The sequence below is a fragment of the Cucumis sativus genome, chromosome 6 (assembly GCF_000004075.3).
Source record: "Cucumis sativus cultivar 9930 chromosome 6, Cucumber_9930_V3, whole genome shotgun sequence".
Taxonomy (NCBI): domain Eukaryota; kingdom Viridiplantae; phylum Streptophyta; class Magnoliopsida; order Cucurbitales; family Cucurbitaceae; genus Cucumis; species Cucumis sativus.
In genome coordinates, this window is record NC_026660.2 from 28,525,368 (window position 1) to 28,546,318 (window position 20,951).

General features: G+C 33.8%; 3 protein-coding genes across 6 annotated transcripts; 2 read left to right on the forward strand and 1 right to left on the reverse strand.

Moving 5' to 3' along the window:
* Nucleotides 1–7,912: 7,912 nt before the first annotated feature.
* On the forward strand, nucleotides 7,913–9,467 carry LOC101203369. The gene has a single exon (XM_004134734.3). It carries the CDS (start codon nucleotides 8,146–8,148, stop codon nucleotides 9,142–9,144), a length of 999 nt encoding a protein of 332 aa, XP_004134782.1. The 5' UTR covers nucleotides 7,913–8,145; the 3' UTR covers nucleotides 9,145–9,467.
* Nucleotides 9,468–11,229: 1,762 nt separating this feature from the next.
* LOC101202890 (ATPase family AAA domain-containing protein 1-B) lies at nucleotides 11,230–18,489 on the forward strand. Of its 4 annotated transcripts, XR_004217469.1 has the most exons (15): nucleotides 11,232–11,532; nucleotides 11,880–12,019; nucleotides 12,216–12,377; nucleotides 12,686–12,816; nucleotides 13,028–13,172; nucleotides 13,301–13,572; nucleotides 14,301–14,425; nucleotides 15,501–15,544; nucleotides 15,983–16,114; nucleotides 16,247–16,324; nucleotides 16,535–16,617; nucleotides 16,785–16,907; nucleotides 17,113–17,173; nucleotides 17,261–17,495; nucleotides 17,851–18,489. XR_004217469.1 is itself a non-coding variant. In XM_031887363.1 (14 exons), the coding sequence occupies exons 2-14, from the start codon at nucleotides 12,003–12,005 to the stop codon at nucleotides 17,417–17,419; spliced, it is 1,542 nt and encodes a 513-aa protein (XP_031743223.1). In that variant the 5' UTR covers nucleotides 11,232–11,532; nucleotides 11,880–12,002; the 3' UTR covers nucleotides 17,420–18,436. The 4 variants fall into 4 exon arrangements, 2 of the variants coding, with proteins under 2 accessions (XP_031743223.1, XP_004134780.1); XR_004217470.1 differs by lacking the exon at nucleotides 17,851–18,489 and having other exon boundaries at nucleotides 11,230–11,532; nucleotides 16,785–16,958; nucleotides 17,261–17,309; XM_031887363.1 differs by having other exon boundaries at nucleotides 12,206–12,377; nucleotides 17,261–18,436.
* On the reverse strand, nucleotides 17,487–18,343 carry LOC101203124. Its single transcript, XM_004134733.3, has 2 exons — nucleotides 17,787–18,343; nucleotides 17,487–17,689 (listed from the first exon to the last, which is right to left on the reverse strand). The coding sequence occupies exons 1-2, from the start codon at nucleotides 18,236–18,238 to the stop codon at nucleotides 17,638–17,640; spliced, it is 504 nt and encodes a 167-aa protein (XP_004134781.1). The 5' UTR covers nucleotides 18,239–18,343; the 3' UTR covers nucleotides 17,487–17,637.
* Nucleotides 18,490–20,951: the final 2,462 nt, after the last annotated feature.

Here is a 20,951-nt window from a genome sequence, read left to right on the forward strand (position 1 = left end):
TATGAAACTTATGACATTTCAATAGAAAAGAGGAGGTTTAAATTTGGAATATTGAAAAGGTCAGAGAGCATAATGATGAAGGAAGAAGAAGAAGAAGAGGAAGAAGAAGAAGAAGAGGAAGAAGATTGAGTGAGGGCCAAGTTACTCAAATTCTTTGACCCTTGTCTTCTTCTTGTCTTGATGTCACGACCTCATGCTTCCAGTTAACAGCCGCCACCTCCACTACTTCATTTACATTCCCCAATCTATATTGCTTTATTATTATTTTCTTTGACTTATATGTCCACACCCTATTTCATAATGTTTATTATTTTTTAATGTAATGTTTGTACGATTCATTACTAACAAAGTCGAATTTATAGCTCTCTTAGATGTACACACAATACTAAGCTTTTAAAATTCATTACTACCTGTGGACGAGGTATGAACCACCATACCAATATTCATAAAAGCTAATGCATATTTCTTCCTCTGACAAATGTAAAATTTTATTTACACTCCCAACCATCCTTATTTCTTACAAATGTAAAACTCTTATTTACTCTTAACCATTCTTTAAGTTTTATTTGAAATCACGAGAGCATTTGAAATCACGAGAGCTTACTCTTCATCTATAGTATATCATGAATCAACTTCGAAATCGAGCACAAGTATACATTACGGTTTAGAATTTTTTTCTTCAACAAAGTTGTACTACTTTTATATATCTATTAAATTGAATAGGTCACTTTCCCTATACCATTCCGCTTGATTTGATATGTTGATCTAACTTTAATCTATACTATTGTGAAACTCTATTAATTCTTTTGCTTTTGAAATTTGAGGATTTATTTGTCATATTTAGATTTAGACAATGACTACAATCTTACAAGAAAGGAACATAAATCTCCACCTTATTTCCACAAAATGGCGAGATATTATATAGAAATTTAACTTTCTTAACATTAAATTTCCTTTGAATTTTAGCTTTTATATATATTTAGTTCTTGAAATTAAATCTCCACCTATTTCCACAACATTGGGATGAATTTCTTTATTTCAACTACAAATTTGGCCAATTATCAAATCCATCTAAAATATTAAGTATGCTAAGGACCAATTAGCATTAAAATTACCTACAGTATACAAAATTGTTAATCAATAACATAATAAACACTTCAATTTAAGAATAAAATGAACACAAACAACTATCAACCTTAAAATTCCAATTTAATATAATTTTGAAGGGAGCTGTGTGATAAGTGATAGGATGGGTTTGGTTTATATTGAAAGACATCACATGCCATCGTTAACTTAGGCATAGAGCCATCACCTAACAAAGGAATAAAAAAGTACTACACGAGTAGGTTTGTTTTTTTTAGCACTTGTCTTTTTTATATATAGTTTTGGAATCCAAAATTCCTCCAACTCAACTTTTTTACCCATTTCTTATTGTGCCCAAATTTATTACTCAAAACACTTCCACTTAGCCCACTTAGAATAAGCTCATAAATAAACTCTAAACTCTATACTCTATACTCTCTACAACATTTCTTTTTCACTTACACATATTTACCTCAATTAAATATAACTTTGAAATTTAAAAAATGAAAGAAAATGAAAATAAAAAGGAGAATGAAAGAAGGTAATTGTAGCGTAGGGTGGTCCATAACATAAATACAATACATTAATGTGTTGTGACGTGTGACACAGTGTGAGTATTACGGTTTGTTTGGTCTTTTTATAGACAGCATCAACCAATTGACCCTTTACCTAATTCATCATATATTTACCCCTATCCACTCCCATTTTTTATTCACTTCATTTTTTTCCTGCTATTTGATTTCATAATCATACCTTACTTTTATATGACTAAAAATTAACAAAAAAAAAAAAAGAAGAAGAAGCACGATGATGGTATAAAACGACTTTAGAACAAATCGTTTTGCTATTTTGTTTCTGAAACCACGTCATCCTCTTTATTCCTTTCGCCTACAAATCTTTTGCAGATCTTATAATAAAGCCAAACCTACTTATCTCCTCCATCTTCTTTTCATCTCTCCCTCCACGTGGCACCCTCCATCGCCTTCCGATCATACCTTTTAACACATCCCCTCGATTTGTCATTTCATTTTACTAATAATTAACGTGGCTTCACTTGAGATGACCTTACGATGGTCCGCCAGAGCAGTGGATCACTGGACAATAGCACTCACTCCATGATCATTGATCACCCTCTTCTTTTTTATATGTTTGAATTGCTATATATATTAAGAAATCTATATTTTTATTTTTTTTCTTAATACAAATAGTAAGGTCTGTTTCTATGGTAGGGTCATCACATTTATGAGATAATACTATTTTTTTAAGGGAAAAAATAAGAAGATAGGCTGCACATGGCTCATCCTTCTGCCTTACAACAAATACCATTACCAAAAGGAAAAACAAGAGTCATTCTCAATCATTCTCTATCCTTCTCTTCCTTTCTTGCGTTCCTAAATTTCCTACATCGCTCTCACTTCCCCCCACCACCTCTTACCCCTTACAAATAATGGGTCCGGTTGATTTTTTTGTATCTTAAATTTAAACGTTTGAATTTTGACATATTTGAAATTCATAATTCTCACAAAATTATAGCGTTATGTTTTGTTTTTTCTTTTCCTATGCATGCTTACTATTTACCCATGGCCGGCCCTTGAGGAATTTGCTGCTTTTTTGGCCTTTAAAAAGAGAGGTTGGAGCCATGTCAGGTAAAAGGATGTTACTTTTATGGTTAAAATATGCATGTAAGAAAGAAGTAGGGAATTAAATGGACGCAATATATGAAGACAAGTGAAAGCTTTATTGCTTGGTGTCCAAATAAATACTCATTGCTAATTTGTTTTATATGGTAACTCATCTGCACTTATTATAATATGTATGAGCCTACCGAATTTATCTTATAGCTTTGGACCCATCGTCCTAATATATTCGATGAATGAACCTCTAGTTCTTTTCCAACCGTTGGGTCTTCCTTTTGGAAGATTACTGCCCTTGTCATTGGGAAAAGGATTAGGACCAGCTGCAGCATCTAATGGTAAGAAATAAATTAACCAGAAGAATTTTGTTTAATGTAAATATATATAGCTAAATTACGAAAACAAAATAAATTAATTTTGAATGACACTTTGAAGATTGAGAATAGGACTCAAGAGATTGTCAATTTTTGTTAATTTTTTAGAGCAACATATTTGATTCACATATCTCTTAGTTGCTAGTATATTGAGCTTTTCTCAATTAGAATTTGAAAATTTTAATTTGAAGTTAAGAAAAAGAAAAATATCTTAATAAAGTTTTTAAAATGAATATTGTTTATGAATGAGGATATAAATTTGAATCTTCAATTTAAAATTAAAGAATAAGGTATTCCAATAAAGAACCAATAGGTCTAATAAGCTCAAGAATCAAAAGTAGGAAGACTAGTCAACAAGAGGGACAACTAACTCAACTCCATAAAAAGTGTTCAGTTATACAACCATCTCTTTGCTAACATATATATAACATAGCCGGCCCATAGTAAAAACGTTAAGGTAGTGTCACAAAAATCAAAGGTACGAAGAAGGACATGCATCACTACATTAATACATTAATGCTAATGTAATATCACCCTACTAAACTCAATAACAAACAATTTAATTGGTGATTGAGTTAAACTAACACCTACACTGATACTGAGGAATATTTCTTGTAGTAAGTACGTGCAAAGTGTGTAAGATAAGTACTAGGAAGTCAAAATCAGAAATGAACAAATATATATTATAATTGTGTGGAATAGTGTAGTAGTAGAATACGTATGTAATACAATTGAAGTGGGGACAAATGATATAGAAACCCTTGAGGGAGAGGAAATTGATTCCTTAGGGTGTCGCTTTCGGTTATCATAATATAGGAGTGGCTACAAATCTCAACTAATTTGTTGTGTTTAGAGAATAGAGAGCGACCAATCGCATTGGCCAGCGCATGTTGGATGGTGCTGACTTAACTAAACATTGATATCCAAATTAAATCCCCCCTTCCTCCTTCCCCCTGGGTCCCATTATTCCCCTATTTATTTCTTTACTAATTAAAATCTCTCTTTCCCTTTTATTTATTTACACTTAATAATTATGTTTTTATTTAACTCCCTCTTTCTTTCTTTCCTTTTAACCTTCAGGTAAATTCACGCTTTTTATTGTTAGCTTTTTCAAAAGCCTTCAATTATGACCAAATCCATTCAATTTCCCCCCAATTATGCCGCTCTACTCTAACACACCTTTATCCTTAGCTTCATTAATTTTACTCTTAACTCTTAACCAAAAAAAAAAATCAACAATAAGCACGTTCTTTTAATAGGGTTGTGTGGGACCAAACCTCTTTGGTTTATCTTCACATATAGGATGGTCTTTTACAACGAACACAAATTTATTTTCCACAAACTATAGAACCTAGTTACTGTATACAGTCTTTTTTTCTTTACTCGTTGAACAATGAGTTAAATCATTGTTTAACATAGTTGCTTTATTGCACTAGAAAATTAAGTATATATAAGTTACGTTGAATACAATTATAGAATGAATAGTATGTTTAAGTTTAGTGTTACTTTAAATTAATTAATATATAAGCTATTCCTTTATAATTAATTATTTGCTTGACTTATTTTTCTTGGCCATTGGTTTTGTGTAATACCTAAATCAGTTGCTTCGAAGTAGGAATGAAATTTGGTTAGAAGGTCTTACCCTCCTTAATATATTGAGATTTAAGACTAGATAATATTCAGTTTATCTCTTAATTGCCCTCAAGCTGTACTTACTTTGTTTTTGTTTTTTTTTTTAATTCCTTTGTATATATATATATTTTTTAAAAAAATGCATGTCCCTAATGTGATAATATATATTTTTAAAAATGCATGTCCCTAATGTGATATAACTCACGAAAGACTATAACGTGAGTGGTTTGTTTTTCCACTTTCATTCAACTTTATAAAAATAAAAAATACACTTTCATAATTAACATGAGTTTGAAAATATATTAGAAAGTGTCTCATAATTATTCAAGCTTATTGCTATCATTTTCCAATCACTAAACAAGCATTCAATAATAATAATTGTTGAAGCTCATTAGTAAACAACGTATACAAATCATATGATTGACATAATGAATGCAAATCTTCACTATCGAAAATGTTTAATTGACTATTTTTTCAAAAAAAAGACATTTGACTAAAATTATATATATTTGAAACGAAATAATATATTACCAAATAAAATACAATAATTCAATATGATTTGACATTTTATATTTTTATAAGAAAAGAGATATATAAAGGTGAGAAGATATTTAAAATTTCATCGATGTGACAAATCCTGGAAAAAAGGACCATATTTTTTTATCCCATAAAATACATATAGATCGAAGAATCTTTTCAATTAGTTTTATAATCTCCAATGTATATCAACCCAAACATTGAATCATAAAAGTGCATTACCCTCTTCCTATTTGGCGTTCACATTAAGAATAAAAATATTCAAAAGGTCAGGTGAACTTAGAAAAATGATGTAATATTTTTATTGGCTATGAGTAAAGGGAATGAACAATGGCGATGGATATTGGATAAATGTCAACGTTAGTATAAATGGCAAAAAACATATATAATTTAACCTAAAAATACTTACATATATATATATAGGATTAAATTATTAGGGTTTCCCTAAAGTCCCACCTGACGTGACATCACTCGCATCTTGGATATTATTCAGATCCGATTTCTTCTGTAATTTAATTTCTTAATCTCTAATTATTTCCTAATTGTGCCACTAAAATCTGGGGTGTGTTTGGCTACGCACTATAGCCTAAACCCAACCCAGTTTAACTTTTTGCATGTGCACACAACTACACTACACTTTATTTTTTAAATCCAATATATATTTTTCATTGAGTTTATATATATATATGTATGTATATAATTCATCTTAGGATATCATTATAAACTTTTCTTCCCACTATTTGTTTGAATATTTGTAATATAATATAATTGTTCATGCGTGCAAGAAATTTATGTATTAGAGCAAAATTTTAACAATTTAATAGATTACTTAACCAACTTAAATTTGAAATTTTGAGATGTAATTGCGTTGTTGAAGAATATTATACAGAATAAATAATTTAATTCAATTACTAAATTAATTAGTCAACGATCCATATGTGGCTATTTTAGTCAATGAGACCTTTTGCATGGTTTACATTATTATTAGAATTTGCAGTACCAAGATATATTGTTACTTTTTTATTATTATTATTTGAATAAGTATGTTATTTTTTGTTTTCAATGTTTTGAATACTATGTGTTCCTGCAAATTTTTAAAATTCAAGTTATATTTTTTTTCTCTAAAGGATGACATAATTGAAAATTTGAGAGGGTTACAGGTATAGATGTTAAAATAAAAAAAAATGGAAAAAACAAACTTTTTTACTAGGATTTTTTTTCTTTCAAAATTTGGTTTAGTTTCAAAAACATTGTTTAAGGTACATAGATAATAGACAAAAGTAATGTTTATAGTTTTTACCTTTCAAAAACTAAACATTAGAGAACATATTTTAGTTTTTTTTTTTACTTTGAAAATAGTATTTATTTTTCATTATTCTTTCAATAATCAACACATTTGAGTAATTAAAACATTTTCAAATATAACATGCTTTTTATAATTTACAATAACTCGTTTTTGTTTTAGAATTTAATTAGTCAGATGTTTCTTGTTAAAGTGTAACCCAACGTTTTTCAGTAAATAAGCATAAATTTGAATAATAGAAAACCAACAACAAAATCATTCATAAGAGTTTTTTAAAAGTTGGAGTATGATAACAAGATATTGGACTTTAGAGTGAGAGTGGTCTTTAGCTATGGTTTTTGAAAATTAAGATTGCCGATACTTGTTTTTTCTCGATGCATTCAGAAATCAAATAAGGTTTTGAAAAATAAATAAACAAGATTTTTAATTTATTTTTTATCCTTTTGATTTTGTTCAATAACTCTAATCCTTTTGAAAAAATAAAAAATAAAATTTGTCATAAAAAATGGAGAGAAAATATGCTTGAGTTAAACAACGTAAATAATATGAAACTCTATCAAAATTCTCCCAACATTATAATTCACAAATAATAAGAGAGTTTGAAACCTTATATTTTTAACCATATATTTATTTTCCAAAAAACCTTTAATCATTTATTATTAAAGGAAAATGATAAGATCAAATATAATGAATCTTTGTAATTTTTCTTCAAAAGGGTAAATAATCTATTTTTTTTAAAAAAAAAAACCTTAATTAGTTGCTGTTTTGATTAATAATTTGTGGAATATTTTATTATTATTAAAAAGTGTGAAATGAGTGAGAATTTAATATTACATATAAGAGTTTTGTGAGTTTAAAGAGAGGATTAGAAGTTGGAAGGAACAACAACAATCTGCCGTCAAGAGATGATGCTTTGAATTTTCAATTTCTTTGTTTGGACGTTTTAAGTTTTGACTTATTTATTTGAACATATACATGATGTATCACCAAATGAAACATCAAACATAGCTTAATTTTAATGGACATGATGTGTGACATTTTTTTAAAAATGAATTATTTATTTTTCAAAACAACTATTTCAAACAAATATCATCTTCTACTTCTCAAATTTTAAGTAAAACATCCAATAAAATCTACCATGGTCTCAATTAAACCATGAATTTTTTTTATGAATTTTAGATTTTTAGTAAAAATTTTATTTGATAAATTAATTTTTGAACAACTTTCCATAATAAAAAGAGTCTGAATCAATTAACTTATACAAAATTTTAAAAAGTTTAATAAACTAAAATGATTTGTTTAGCATGTATTATAAATTGATACAATAATGAATAAAGAATGGTGGAAAGAAATTGGGGAAGAAAATATTGGTTAGGAAGAAGAGAGCATGCTTCGTCCTCATCGAGTACCCAACTTCTCTCTCTTTCTCTCTCAGTTTTTATTTTGATTTCTTTATTTAACTTTGTAGGGTCCTTTTCCTTTTCCTGAACTCTGAGCTCAGCTCCCCATTCCAAAAACCAATTAAAACAACCTTCCTTCCTTCCTTCATCTCCCTCTCCTCTTCTCACTTATCATCCTCTCCATGGAGATTCCCTCCCCCTCCCCCTCCACCGCCACTTTCCCCACCTCCCCTGAGTTCGAGTTCTGGATGGTCCGAAACCCCTCTTTCCCTCAGACCAATCTTCTCTCTGCCGACGAGCTCTTCGTCGATGGCGTTCTTCTTCCCCTTCACCTTCTACCAAACCACTCCCCATCTCCCTCCACCGACCCTAACCAGAAACCCCACCTGGAGCCTCCTCCTTCAGAACCCGATCCCAGCGACGGCCCCAAATTGACGCCCAATTCCACCGATTCGGGCTCTTCCTCCAAGCGGTGGAGCATTTTCAAGAAGAGTGAGAAGAAGAACACCTCTGGTAATCAGGAGGATCGTGACAAGGAGAAGAAGAAAGAGAAGAAGACTACCAATGGGTCTACATCCGCCGAGTTGAATATCAATATTTGGCCCTTTTCGCGTAGTAGATCCGCTGGGAATGCTTTCACTAGGCCTAAATTGTTCCCCGGCGCCCAACCTGGATCCCGGAAGGTCAACAGTGCGCCATGTTCCCGCAGCAACTCCGCCGGAGAATCCAAGTCCAGGAAGTGGCCGAGCAGCCCGAGTCGTGGCGGCGTTCATCTGGGCCGGAGTAGTCCAGTATGGCAGGTTCGCCGCGGTGGATCCGTTCCCAAAACACCCGAAACTTTCTCCCGCAATGCCGACAAACCCGCCCGGAAGGAACCATCGGAGGTGCACCGGAGCAAAGCCGCCACAGCCGCCGCCTCCTCCTCTGCCTCAAGAGTTAGAGTTTTGAATTTGAATGTCCCCATGTGTATTGGGTACAGGAACCATTTGAGCTGTAGAAGCGATGAGACCAGTGCACTTGGGGTTATTGGCAGCGGTGGCGGTGGAAGCAGCAGTAACAGCGGCGGCAGCCATGGTTACGACAACAATGGAGACGGCAGCGCTGTCAGCAATCCTGGAAATTCAAGTAGTACTGCGAATCTCTTTAGCATAAGAAGCCTTTTCACTAAGAAAGTGCATTAACAACTTTGTCATAAAATGAATTTACCGCTTTCACATGTATTATTGTATAGGAATCTCTCCTAGTCTCAACTTTTTGCATCTCTATATGTAATTAACCAAAAGTATTAGCCATCTGAGTTCTGACTGTACTTAATTAATCAGCTCTGTACAGAGTTTTGTTGGCTTTTGCCGTAATTCCTATCAAATTATCTCAAAAAAAAAAAAAAAAAAAAACTAACACCCCATATTTGGATTGATCTCTTTGTTCCAAATAATTTCTTCTCAATCATGATTTGTTGGGTTGAAGTTGAATGAATGCCATTCTGGTAACTTTTTCATGTCAAGTCTTTCTGAGGTTCTCTTTTTTCTTCTTTTCTTGTTTCTTCATCATTAAGAGGACCACCAATTGTCACCCTGTTGGAAACTTGCTCTAGAAGATGATAGATTTTCGCTGATATTTTTACAGAGAATTTTTTTGTCTTGTAATCCTTGGCTGCTTCTCAATTAACTTGAGGAAAAGAATAGACCAATGTATCTTATATCGTATCTACCTGTTCAAACCATGCCCATAGAATTCTGTACTGAACTGTAAACTTTAATTCTGGCTTGTTGCTCTTATAAACCAACATGTAGTCTTCTTGTCGTCACTCTTTTTTCTCTGGCTATTATTTTCACCATCCTTACATTAGTTTTCAGTACATTATCCTGTTCAAGCTTTCCCCAAGTTTTGTTTTCCAGAAGAACAAGACAGTTCCAATCACAACGTGTCCTTAGTGCAGAGAGTGTGAGTCCTGGATTAACTCCTTGGTGAATAAACAGTTAAAAAAGCTTGAGTTCTTTGTAATGTGATTTATTTTAGCAAAGGTAGCGGTTGGTACCAGTCTTTTTAGTCTTAGTCCTCAACACATTTGTATGTCAGTTCAGCATTTGTTTTGGCCTGATGTGATTATTTTTCAAAATAAATATAGAAGTTATTAGATGTTGTCCATTTTATCCAATTGGATGTTGGGAGAGTGGGACGCGGATGAGATAATTCAACTTTACATTAGCTAAGTTTTAATTATGGCTTTCTGACTTTAAGTTTGTATATCTTTTATACTTGTGGTTGACACTGATTAACAAAAATGTATAATGACACATTTGTTTTTATCTTAAATTTGGATAAGCTGGTGTCAATTTAGATGAAGTGATATGACTTGACACGAAAGTAAACTTACACTTAATGTTAGAACCGGAAGCATCTAACTCAACAGTTTGGTTTAAATTTTCTATTGTTCCAATCCAAATCTCTTATCGCTAGTTATGATACCATGCTGATTCATACGGTTCATTAGATTAGATTCACAATTGAGAAAAAGCTAGTCGGAAAATACAGTGACAATGTATGAATTATGAACTTTGTATCATTTTAGTATAATTAATAAAGGTAGAATAATTTTGTAAGTTTGACTAATTGGTTAGTTTATATTATGAAATATAAATGTTTGTTTAGGTCAATCCGGATTTTGCTGCACCGTCCAAGTGTTTGACTGAAGGTGAGAGTTGTGGAATTGGGAAGCTGGAAATGGAATGGTCTTTGATCGACTGACTCCAAATGCTGTGCTTTCTTCAAAAATAAGATCCATGTCTTCCGGAATGCGCTTTTTATTTATTTATTTATTTTGTTTTGTTTTGATTTTCTTTAGTTAAACAAAAAGGGAACCAAAAGGTGCATTTGGTCTGTGTCCTTACAAATTTAAAATGCAATGGTCAATGGATTAAGTCATACATTATTGCTGTCTTCTAAAATGTGTTTCATGTAGATTTTGAAATTATAACTTAATTTCAAAAGATTTTAGTAGATAAAACAATTTGTATAGTTATTATTTTCAATGATGTAAAATTTATAGTACATTGTGCCATAATCAGACCATTTTCATATGTGTTTCATATGGTGGGTATAGTTGCTTTGTCTTGTGAAGCAAATGGTGTATTTATGGATTCTGATTTGGGCCCATATAGTGGGCTCCACATTTCGAGCCCAAGAAGAGGCTCCTGGCCCAGCCTACGTTTTGGGAGAAGTGAACAGCTAAACCCTTGGCCTCATATTAGAGAGAGAGAAAGAGAGAAGTAAGGAATAAAAATACGAACCCGTTCCGGGTTCTCACTAATCACTACTTCGAGTCTACGACTCGTCGACACGTCGAGAAAGCAGTGGCCAATCTATTGTTCGTCGCTGTATTTGATCGACGTTTCGCCGATCAGCATATACCCAACTTTGAGCAGAGATATAGAGTTACTGTATTATCTATAGCAGCGAGAATTCAATGTCGGTTTTGAATCGGATTTCGAGGACCGCCCGAGCTTGGCGAATACTTGCGTCATTCAAACTCAAGGAATCTTCGAGCGCATCCCAGAGTTTCTATCTGAGTAAGTTTCTCTTCTACTTCCTGGTTATCATCGTTTCTAAACTACTGTTATTCACGCGATGGTTCTTTCTGAATTCTAGTCTTACTGATATCTTGTGTTACGTTACGAGTTGCTTATTCTCTGTTTGATATGGAAATGTAATCTTTGTTCCAAATTATAGCTTCTCTTACGGACTGAGCTGTGCTGTTCTCTTTTTTATATCTATGGTAATTTGTTGTCAGTCGGCGGAAGCTGTGAATTGCTTGATTCGCTGTTCTTTTGATTATAACAGCCACTGATATTCCATAAGGGGAATGGAACTTCATTTTGTTTAGCAAGTTAAGGAGGTTTATCATATGCATTTGCAGGACACTTTGGGCACCAACCAGAGCATTTTAAACCAGGATCGCTGTCTAATGGACGTGAACCTTGCTTTCTCTATCCAGCTATCGTTGCCGGTATGGTTGGAGTTGGGGCAATGGAAATAGCATATGCAGAAGCTGAAGAGGTATGTCCTTAATGATTAATTCATTGGAGAATCGTAGACTGTCTCTGGTGTTTTTCCCGAGATATCTGGTGGTTCATAATATAAACTCAGTTCCTGATCGTACTTGATCCTAATTATATAATTGTCATTTCGTTATCTGGTCATTTTTTTTCTGAATTGTTTGAATTGATTTAGTGATGACTTTAGCTATCTGCAGTCTACTTCCACTCCACCGCCACCAAGGGACCTCTCTACCCATGCTGATATGGAGGACATTGCTAAGAAAGAAAGACTGAGAATAACTGAACAGTTAAAAAGAAACAAAGGAACGAAGTATGGTGCATGTCCGCGATTTACTGTTGGAGTGAAGGGGCAAAAGGTATTGTATACTCGTCTCTCTTTTGTACTCGACGTCTTTATGGTTTCTCTATAATCAAATATTTTAGGCCCATGATAAGTATTTAAGCGAATAATCATCTTCGGAAACAGTCAATGTACGTCTCAAAATGGAGATTGGTTTAACCAGCGCTTTAATATGCTATTTTCCCTTACTTGTTATAGGTCTGAGTTTGTTACTTGCAAAAATATATCCTAATCATATCTTTGGATAAAATGTTATTTTTATATTTAGCATTGTAAGATGTATGCTATTGGGATTATGTTTTAATTCTCTAGAATGAGATACAGGTCAGTATCAAGTTTCAAGTTCCGCCCAGTTGTGAAGTTTCACATCTTATTGCAAATCTTGTATCAAATCTTGGACTAAAAGTTGAAGAAACTGCTGGTGGTTCAGATATGTTATTGCGTGCATGGGACAGGTACATTCACGTGTATATTTTAACTTCATCATTTGGTTGCAATTATTCAACAGTTGTTGACAACAATGTCTAGCAATTTGCAATTTTAAGGACGAGGGATTATAACATTCGTTTTCAATTTCTTTTGTAAAAAATAGTCATAGACATTGCTTGCTGCCTTCATTTGTTTTTCTTTTGTTAATTCCAATGTGTTATATATTGACTCTTGCAGTCCAGTTGCTTGGCAACTAACTCTTAGCCGACCAAAAAGTCAGAAAGAAGCTGGAGAAAACAAGGGAAACTCAATAGAAATGGACGCTGACGATGGAGATCTAACTGTCCTAATATTTCATTCACTCATTACCTCAGATAAAACTGTCAGTGCTAATTTTAAGTTTAGTTACGAATTATGGATTCTTTTTTATTTTTATGTTTGCCAATCAACTTATTCTAGGAAAAAATTTGAGATAGCAACTTCTCATAATTTCTATGCAAATTACTACAGGAAATTGAATTCATAAAGCAGGGAAGCTTGAGCACCAAAGAGCTTGATTCTTTGGTTTCTGTTTTACAATTAGCCGGTGGAAGGTTGGGAGAAAGTAGATCGTTTGAGAGAAAATCGAAGGAAGAGTCTACACAAATGCCATCTTCTGAAAAATCTATATCTAGTCTTGAAGCAATGGGTGTGAAAGTTTATGGACTTGACGGGCCTCATTTAAATTCCACTAAAAATGAGATATCCTGGGATAATATTGCTGGTTATGATCAACAAAAACGGTATGCTCTGCTTTCTGTTACATACTTTTGTAGTTCTCTCGCTAAATATTTCTCATATATACAACTGTGTATTGACTATTGACAAGAGAGGAAACAATGGAAAGAGACTAATGATCAAAAGATGCAAACTCCACAAGGAGTGAATAAGAAAACAACAAATGAAAACATTAGCATGGAAAAAAAATGAAGGAATCCCAATTTAAACAAAGGTCATATGAAGAAAAATAAGCAAAGGGCTTGGAAAGAGAACACCATGACGAAGCCTTAAAGCATGCAAAATCAAACTGATCATGCTAAGGGAATAGGGATGCTTGTCTTAAAAAATTATCTGATTTCTTCCCATGCACAGTGTTATTAAAAGAGCTTTGATCATATCAATCATAGTAACTTTAGTTTTGAAGCCAAAAAATCTCCAACAATCTCCTGAAAAACACTATCCTTTTAATACATTTGATAAAATTCACTTTTGATTGAAGAGAGAAAAAAGCTTGAACAAACACTTCAACAAATAGGAGCAACCGAAGAAGATACGACAAGATAACCCTATCCTATTGGCTAAGAGGATAGTTTACTATTTATTCATCCCTTTATTTCTTTGACTGGTTTTTTTATAAAAGAATTCTATGAAATCAAAGGTTTCATTAAATTAAAGATGATTTAATCTATGGTGTCTGCTTCATGTTTATTGGTTGTTCTTGTCATTTAATTTGCTGATAATCTTATTGTAGTGAAATAGAAGACTCCATACTGATGACTCTACATAATCCAGAATTATTTGATGATATAGCTCATGGGACTCGGCGCAAATTTGAATCAAATAAACCTCGGGCTGTTCTCTTTGAAGGGCCTCCAGGTTGGTCGCTTAATTGAGAATGTCTGTGAATGTGAATAATACTGCAGGAAATAGACTTCTTTACTAGGTTTTTCATATTCCTTATCCTAGCCTGTCTTTTAGGTGCTAAAGTCTCACCTGCCTGTGAAATATGAATAATATTTCAGGGAATAGATCGTCTTTATTAGGTTATGCATATTCCTGATCTTAGCCCGTCTGTGTCTTTCATGTGCTCAAACCCTGATTTTCTTGTCATATATATTGCCAACTACCTATGATTAGAAATATGAGAGAATTAATATCAGCTATATAATTTTATGAAACTTGCAAATATTTCCTTTTTGGTTTCTTCTTTTAGGGTTATCTACCAAGATTTCATTTGGCATTGATATTAACCAGCCTATGTGTCGTAGATGTTACATTTGGTTTAAAAACCAATGTTTACTACTGTTTCTTTTTGTTTGCTTTATTACTTGAAGTTGTTTAAACTACCAAGAACGACAATCCTTTAAGGAAAACTTGGAATTATTAATATTTTAATTTTTCCGCTGATTTTAACCCTTAAAACCAGAAGCAAGAAAGCATTTCAATTTTCACTACCGAAATATGTGTTGAGAGGATATGAGGTCTTCCAAATTGTACTAGGGTTAAAAACAATGGTGCTTCAGTATTATCATTTTCTTCCAACCGAAACCCTTTTCTCTGTGTCCTCACTATCCTTTCAGACCACGTACACCCTGGATTAATTTACTTATTTTTCCTGATGTCCAATGAAAAATAGGATTTGCTGCTCTTAAAACAGGGTTGATTGAGACGTGATATGCTACATGAATAGAATTGTCCACTTCCGAGTATCTTTTTGAGGTTTCTTATTCAAATTAGTTGTAATAATAATAATAATAATAATCTACTACTTTTTGTCTAGGATGCAAAAATTTTCTATAACAAAAAAACGCCACATTTTAAACCTTGCCTTCCATTGGCCATTGACATTGACATTCGGCAAAGTTATGAGATTCCTGTAGTTGTATTTTGCCTTTCTAGCTTAGAAAATTTTGATAGGCTGAGGCGCTTACTTTCAGCATCTTTGGTTCAGGTACAGGCAAAACATCTTCTGCTCGTGTAATTGCAAATCAAGCTGTAAGTCATTATATGATTTCTTGGTATCCATGATTAATCGTAATAGAGATCGGGACAAAAAAGATATGTTCGATACAGAATACTTGTTAAATTTGTTATCTTTGCTGGTTGCTTTGAGGATGAGATGACTTACCCTAAACTATCATTCTGACTACTTTAGTACTGTATATACTTTTCATTCACGGAAAAGTACAGTGTAGTTTAAAATTTTGTTTTCATGCTGTACTTTGTGTCTTAGGGCGTGCTTAAACATGTTTTTCATTTGATCGGACTTTATTTCATTCCTAGAAAATGATGTCTGCTTGTTTTGCAGCATAGAGTTTTCTAATCCAATTACACGAAATGGTCTTGGACATCATAAGCTACTGTTCTCGTGAATTAAGTATGAGATAACGTAGAAGGAAACTAAAAAAATTGTACCATCACGTTTTGTGTCAGGGCGTCCCGTTGGTGTATGTACCACTTGAGGTTATCATGTCAAAGTACTATGGCGAAAGTGAACGTCTCTTGGGAAAAGTGTTTTCACTTGCTAATGACCTTAGTACTGGTGCTATCATTTTCCTAGACGAGGTAAAGGGCCTGATCATCGATTGCTTTTCACAATCATGTTATTTTGATTTTTATTCTTATAATTATTTACAATTCACGTATACCTATAGATTTTACAATTTGTGATAACCTCCGTTTCGTTTCCTATTGCAGGTTGATTCATTTGCAATTTCTCGTGACAGTGAAATACATGAAGCCACTCGAAGAGTATTATCAGTATTATTGCGTCAGGTAGAAATGAACTTTGCACGAATCCGTAACTCCAAAAGTTATGTGCCTTCAGCGCATCTGTGAAGCTGGACATAAATGTTTGACTCGAAAACGTTTTGCATTGACACGAAGAACTTAATTTGGATGGCAGTTAATTGGAATTTCATCTAAACGTAACGACATGTGTCTTGCTTTGCAAGCAATGTAGTTTAATTTACAATCTCTGTGCAGATCGATGGGTTCGAGCAGGACAGGAAAGTGATTGTGATTGCTGCGACTAATAGAAAGCAAGACCTTGATCCTGCTTTAATCAGGCATGCAGATCTGTACAGTTTTCTTTATCGGCGTTGATTCCACTTGTGCATTAAAAGAAACACAGGCACACACGATCGGATGCTTGGCTGCTAGGTTTATGAACTAATTACTTCTAAATCTTCGTTTAGTAGGTTTATGAACTAATTACTTCTAAATCTTCGTTTAGTCGGTTTGACATGATGATCACATTTGGGTTACCTGATGAGCGCAACCGCGAGGAAATAGCGGCTCAGTATGCAAAGCAGCTAACACAACCCGAATTAAAGGAGTTTGCAAGAAACACAGAAGGGTTAGTTAATCCTAGGCACCTAACTACAGATGATTTATTTCCGTAGTCTAGGTAATGTTTGTATTATTTGTCTGCTATTCTGCTGATGGACAACATTCAATTCAAGTCTCCCTGACTAGATTAGTTACCTTTGTTGACTTTTTTGTTTCTAGGTCTATAGTTGTAACATGTAATAATCTCTCAATCTCTAAAAATATGATTTCAGAATGTCTGGAAGGGACATAAGGGATATTTGTCAGCAAGCGGAGCGATCGTGGGCATCAAAGGCAAACTAGCAAATCCTTTATTTCGTCTATCCTTAATGTCTTATAGTGTTCCTTTGTGGTGCCTATAACCTCTCTTCTTTTTTACAGATAATTCGAGGGAAAGTATCAAAAACTGGAGAACATGGAATACTTCCACCCCTTGAAGAATATATCGAGTGTGCCATGAACAGGCGCAAAGCTTTGCAAACTATTGATGACCATGAAATCAAGGACCCCAACCGCACGAAGAAAACTCAATTAGCTTGATCGATTATCTTAATCGACTCAGCTAGCTACTTTAGCTCGAAATGATCTTGCTTTTTTCTGCTAGGCCTTTTATATGGTAATGAAGTAGTCATAACTATAGGATTTAGATAGAAATGCTAAATTATTCAACAATTCGATCCTTTTTTTTATCGATACAGTTACACTTATCCCATCCATAATACTCCTACGATTCCCGTTTAGATCAAAGGATAGCAGCTTCAAAAGGTGAACATGTTGAGTTGAAGTAGACTAAGTAGCAGAGCCCCGTTCCTATATCAATAAAATACATAAAGATCACTTAACAGTTTCTAACTATTTTGTTGCTGTCTTGCTGATTAGTAAACGAAGGCTGTAGTTTCTAGTCTACCTTTCTAAGAAGACTGAAGAGGATGGATCTTCTTCCTTAACTCGCTTCCTCTTCCGGTTGTTAGGACTCTCCCTGGCTGATAGAAACGAGGCGATCTGCAGCTGACACTGGAGCAGCATGCGAGTCATCTCGGCCTCCGATTCCAGCCTCCTCTTCTCCTCTTCAAGGCGCATGACCTCCGTCGCCTTGAAAATCTCCATTTCCGCCGTCAGCAGCGACTTTGTCAAGATTTGCAGGCTCTCTGCCAAACCGGACAGCCGTGTTTCCTCGCCGGAACTTCCCGAATCCTCACTTGTGGAGATATGGGAACCTTCATCCTCAGAATGTGGAGTATCGGAATTCCCAATCGGAAGGTCGCCGGTTGAGAACCCTGCTCCATCACTTCCATATTTTTGACGTTTCTGGTCGTCCCTGCACTTGATCGGTTTGGTACCACCTGTCTGCTCTTCCATTCTCGGCTTTTTCCAGAACCACCAGCTTTCGGCTAGAAAGGATGGTATTGAAAAGCTAAAAGTGAAGGTGCCAAACCAACAAACCAGTTGTACTTGGATAAGATTCCTATATTTTCCCACTACTTCTAGTGATCAAAATGGAGAGCCTACTATTTGCGCACCTAATTTATAGTTATGAACAGTCTCTTCCCAACTTTTCTTTTTGAGAATTTCTTCTTTTCGCCCATTTGGTGCTAGGTCGATTACACTCCTATTACTTGCCTTTCTCGTATGATCGGACAAATTAGATTTTTTCTGATTCCGAAAGTTGCGTAAATTGTTAATCAGTTTTTAGACTTCCACATCGCTACAGTATTGGGTTAGTTTTGGTTTGGATCGGAGCCATGGGCCTTGATATGGTTTCAGGCTTGCTTCTTAGTTTGTATAAGAATAGGATTTGCATGAATCAATTCAAAGTTTAAGAATTAAAGTTCACAATCAAGGTGGGGATTATCTTGTAGGAAGTAAAGAATCAAGGAACCATGGTGGGAATGAAAGGGTTGAGTAGAGAGACCATTATTCAAATCCTCATGTAAAGACAGACTGCTCTTAATTTGTGGATGAAACATTACCATCATCCTCGGCTCGGCATAGGTTGACTGATGCGACACCCCATGATACGACATTTTATTTAGCACCGCATGATCAATGACCCATTACTACTTTTTCATTAATGTGTCTGTCTCTTCCAGAGGGTGCCATGAAAAAAATTATATGAACTGTATTTGTGGGATTTCTTGTACGTTCAATCTTTCTTTGAATTTCACCTTTTTTTTTATATCCAAATTCTTTCACGCACCATTTCTAGAAAGAAAAATAAAACAATTCAAACTCTCAGTCAGAGTTGATTTTGGTTGGTTCCTTCCTAAGAAGAAAAACAATAACAATGTTTCCTGCTTGTAAAACGAATAGATTTTGAGTTGACACTACTGATGCGGTTTCAGAGAGTTCCTCATTTTCATATTCGAATGAATTGCAAAAACTTAATCGAAGGAATACCGAATAACCCACACAGACAAATTTCTTCGTAGTGGCACTAATTAGACAAGAGTCACTTCGTTGTCGGCCAACAGAACAATTTTTGTGGTACCATCTTTAAAAATCTCCTTTTATCTCTCTTTCTTTGTGTTTGAGGGTTTGGTCGAACAATAAGGGCCCTTTAATATGCCCGAAACCATGTGCTTCCCACTCAATTTCAGCAATATACCTTCCAAAATATCAAAAAGATACCAACAACTCAACAGTTCATAATTTCCCTAATTTCTCATTTATTTTCTTCCATGAAGCTTTCTTTTTTTCTATAATTCGCCTTAACTAAAGTAACACCAATACCATATGGGAAAAAAAACACAGAGGGAGTCTAATCATGGAGAAAAACCAAACATCCACCACTGCCAAAACAACACTGAAATTCACACAAGCATATAACTCTTTGAAGCAATTTTTTGGTGGAAATGAGAAGAGTGAATTATTCAAAAAACGAAAAAAAAAAAAAAATCACATCGAGCCATCCAGGTTGTGTTATCCCATCGCACTTATTATTATTTTTTTTTGTGTGTGTGCATTTATTTAGGCAAGCAAGCATGCATCCAGTTCTCAAGTGATATTCATTAATAAGAGGAACATGATTTGTCAATTGTGTTAATGGAAGATGATGATGAGATGTGGGGCTTTTCCTTTTCTGTGGTGCACAGAGACAAGCGCAAAAGAAGGAGATTATGACCCACCATTTCTTTTTTCTTTCTTTTTTTATTTTTTCCTCCATTCCTGAATACTGTGGCCCTTTGAAATGCCTAAAAGTATCGATTCAATTATTAAATCATGATCTTCGTCTAGATATGGTATTGTTTTCAAAATCCTCACCAATAAAAATTCCTATCGCCGGAAGGGAGGGGCAAACAATGACAGAAACAGTTAGAGTTGGAAGGTGACTTTCAACAATTGACTTTCAAAAACGTAAAACTTTTGTTTCTAAAACTTCTCGGTAATGCAACTATAACACAATAATTACGATAGGTAATACTTTTTAACATTCTTAATAGTTAATTGTAAAGCCGTAAGTGATACGTTCTATCATTGATAAATTTATATTAACGAAAGATAAATTAATGTTAACAAGTTTTAGATTTTAATCTCTAACATTTAATATGTTATGAAAAACTAAATTATGTATTCACATGGGTTAATTTACAACTAGAACAGTAATTTAGTAATATTAATTATCTCAAGAAATATACTTTTTTGTTATGTGCATCAGAAGTCAGTATTATTGTGAATGCATTGAATCAAAAGAATGGAAATGTGTTATAAACTGAGCAAATACTCCAATTGGGTTTCTGTTGTCTCGTTCTTTTTTGAACATTTGAATGTCATTTTAACAATACAGAAAGAAATAAACCACACACATATATATATAATAAATGTACGTCTTCCCCCATCAACATGAAGCTTATGATAAGACACAAATCTGAACGACAGAACCTCTCGGGAAATTGAACATTTTGGGGAAAAAGTTATGAAAACTCAAAAACAAAAATAATAACTGTTTGAATTGAAATGGCAGATACTTCATAAACTAATGTTACCCTTCACAGGCAAAATGGAAATTAAATAAAGAAAGTATGTTGTTGGAAGTACAGTTTTGTTTTTGTATATGCAGTTGTTAAATCACCCA

Coding starts and splice junctions, on each gene's coding strand:
- LOC101203369 (XM_004134734.3), top strand. CDS start 8,146: ATGGAGATTCCCTCCCCCTCCCCCTCCACCGCCACTTTCCCCACCTCC.
- LOC101202890 (XM_004134732.3), top strand. CDS start 11,430: ATGTCGGTTTTGAATCGGATTTCGAGGACCGCCCGAGCTTGGCGAATA. Junction 13,173..13,300: donor TCATTACCTCAGATAAAACT/GTCAGTGCTAAT, acceptor AAATTACTACAG/GAAATTGAATTCATAAAGCA. Junction 15,545..15,982: donor GTGTAATTGCAAATCAAGCT/GTAAGTCATTAT, acceptor GTTTTGTGTCAG/GGCGTCCCGTTGGTGTATGT.
- LOC101203124 (XM_004134733.3), bottom strand. CDS start 18,238: ATGGAAGAGCAGACAGGTGGTACCAAACCGATCAAGTGCAGGGACGAC. Junction 17,690..17,786: donor TCTTCAGTCTTCTTAGAAAG/GTAGACTAGAAA, acceptor TTATTGATATAG/GAACGGGGCTCTGCTACTTA.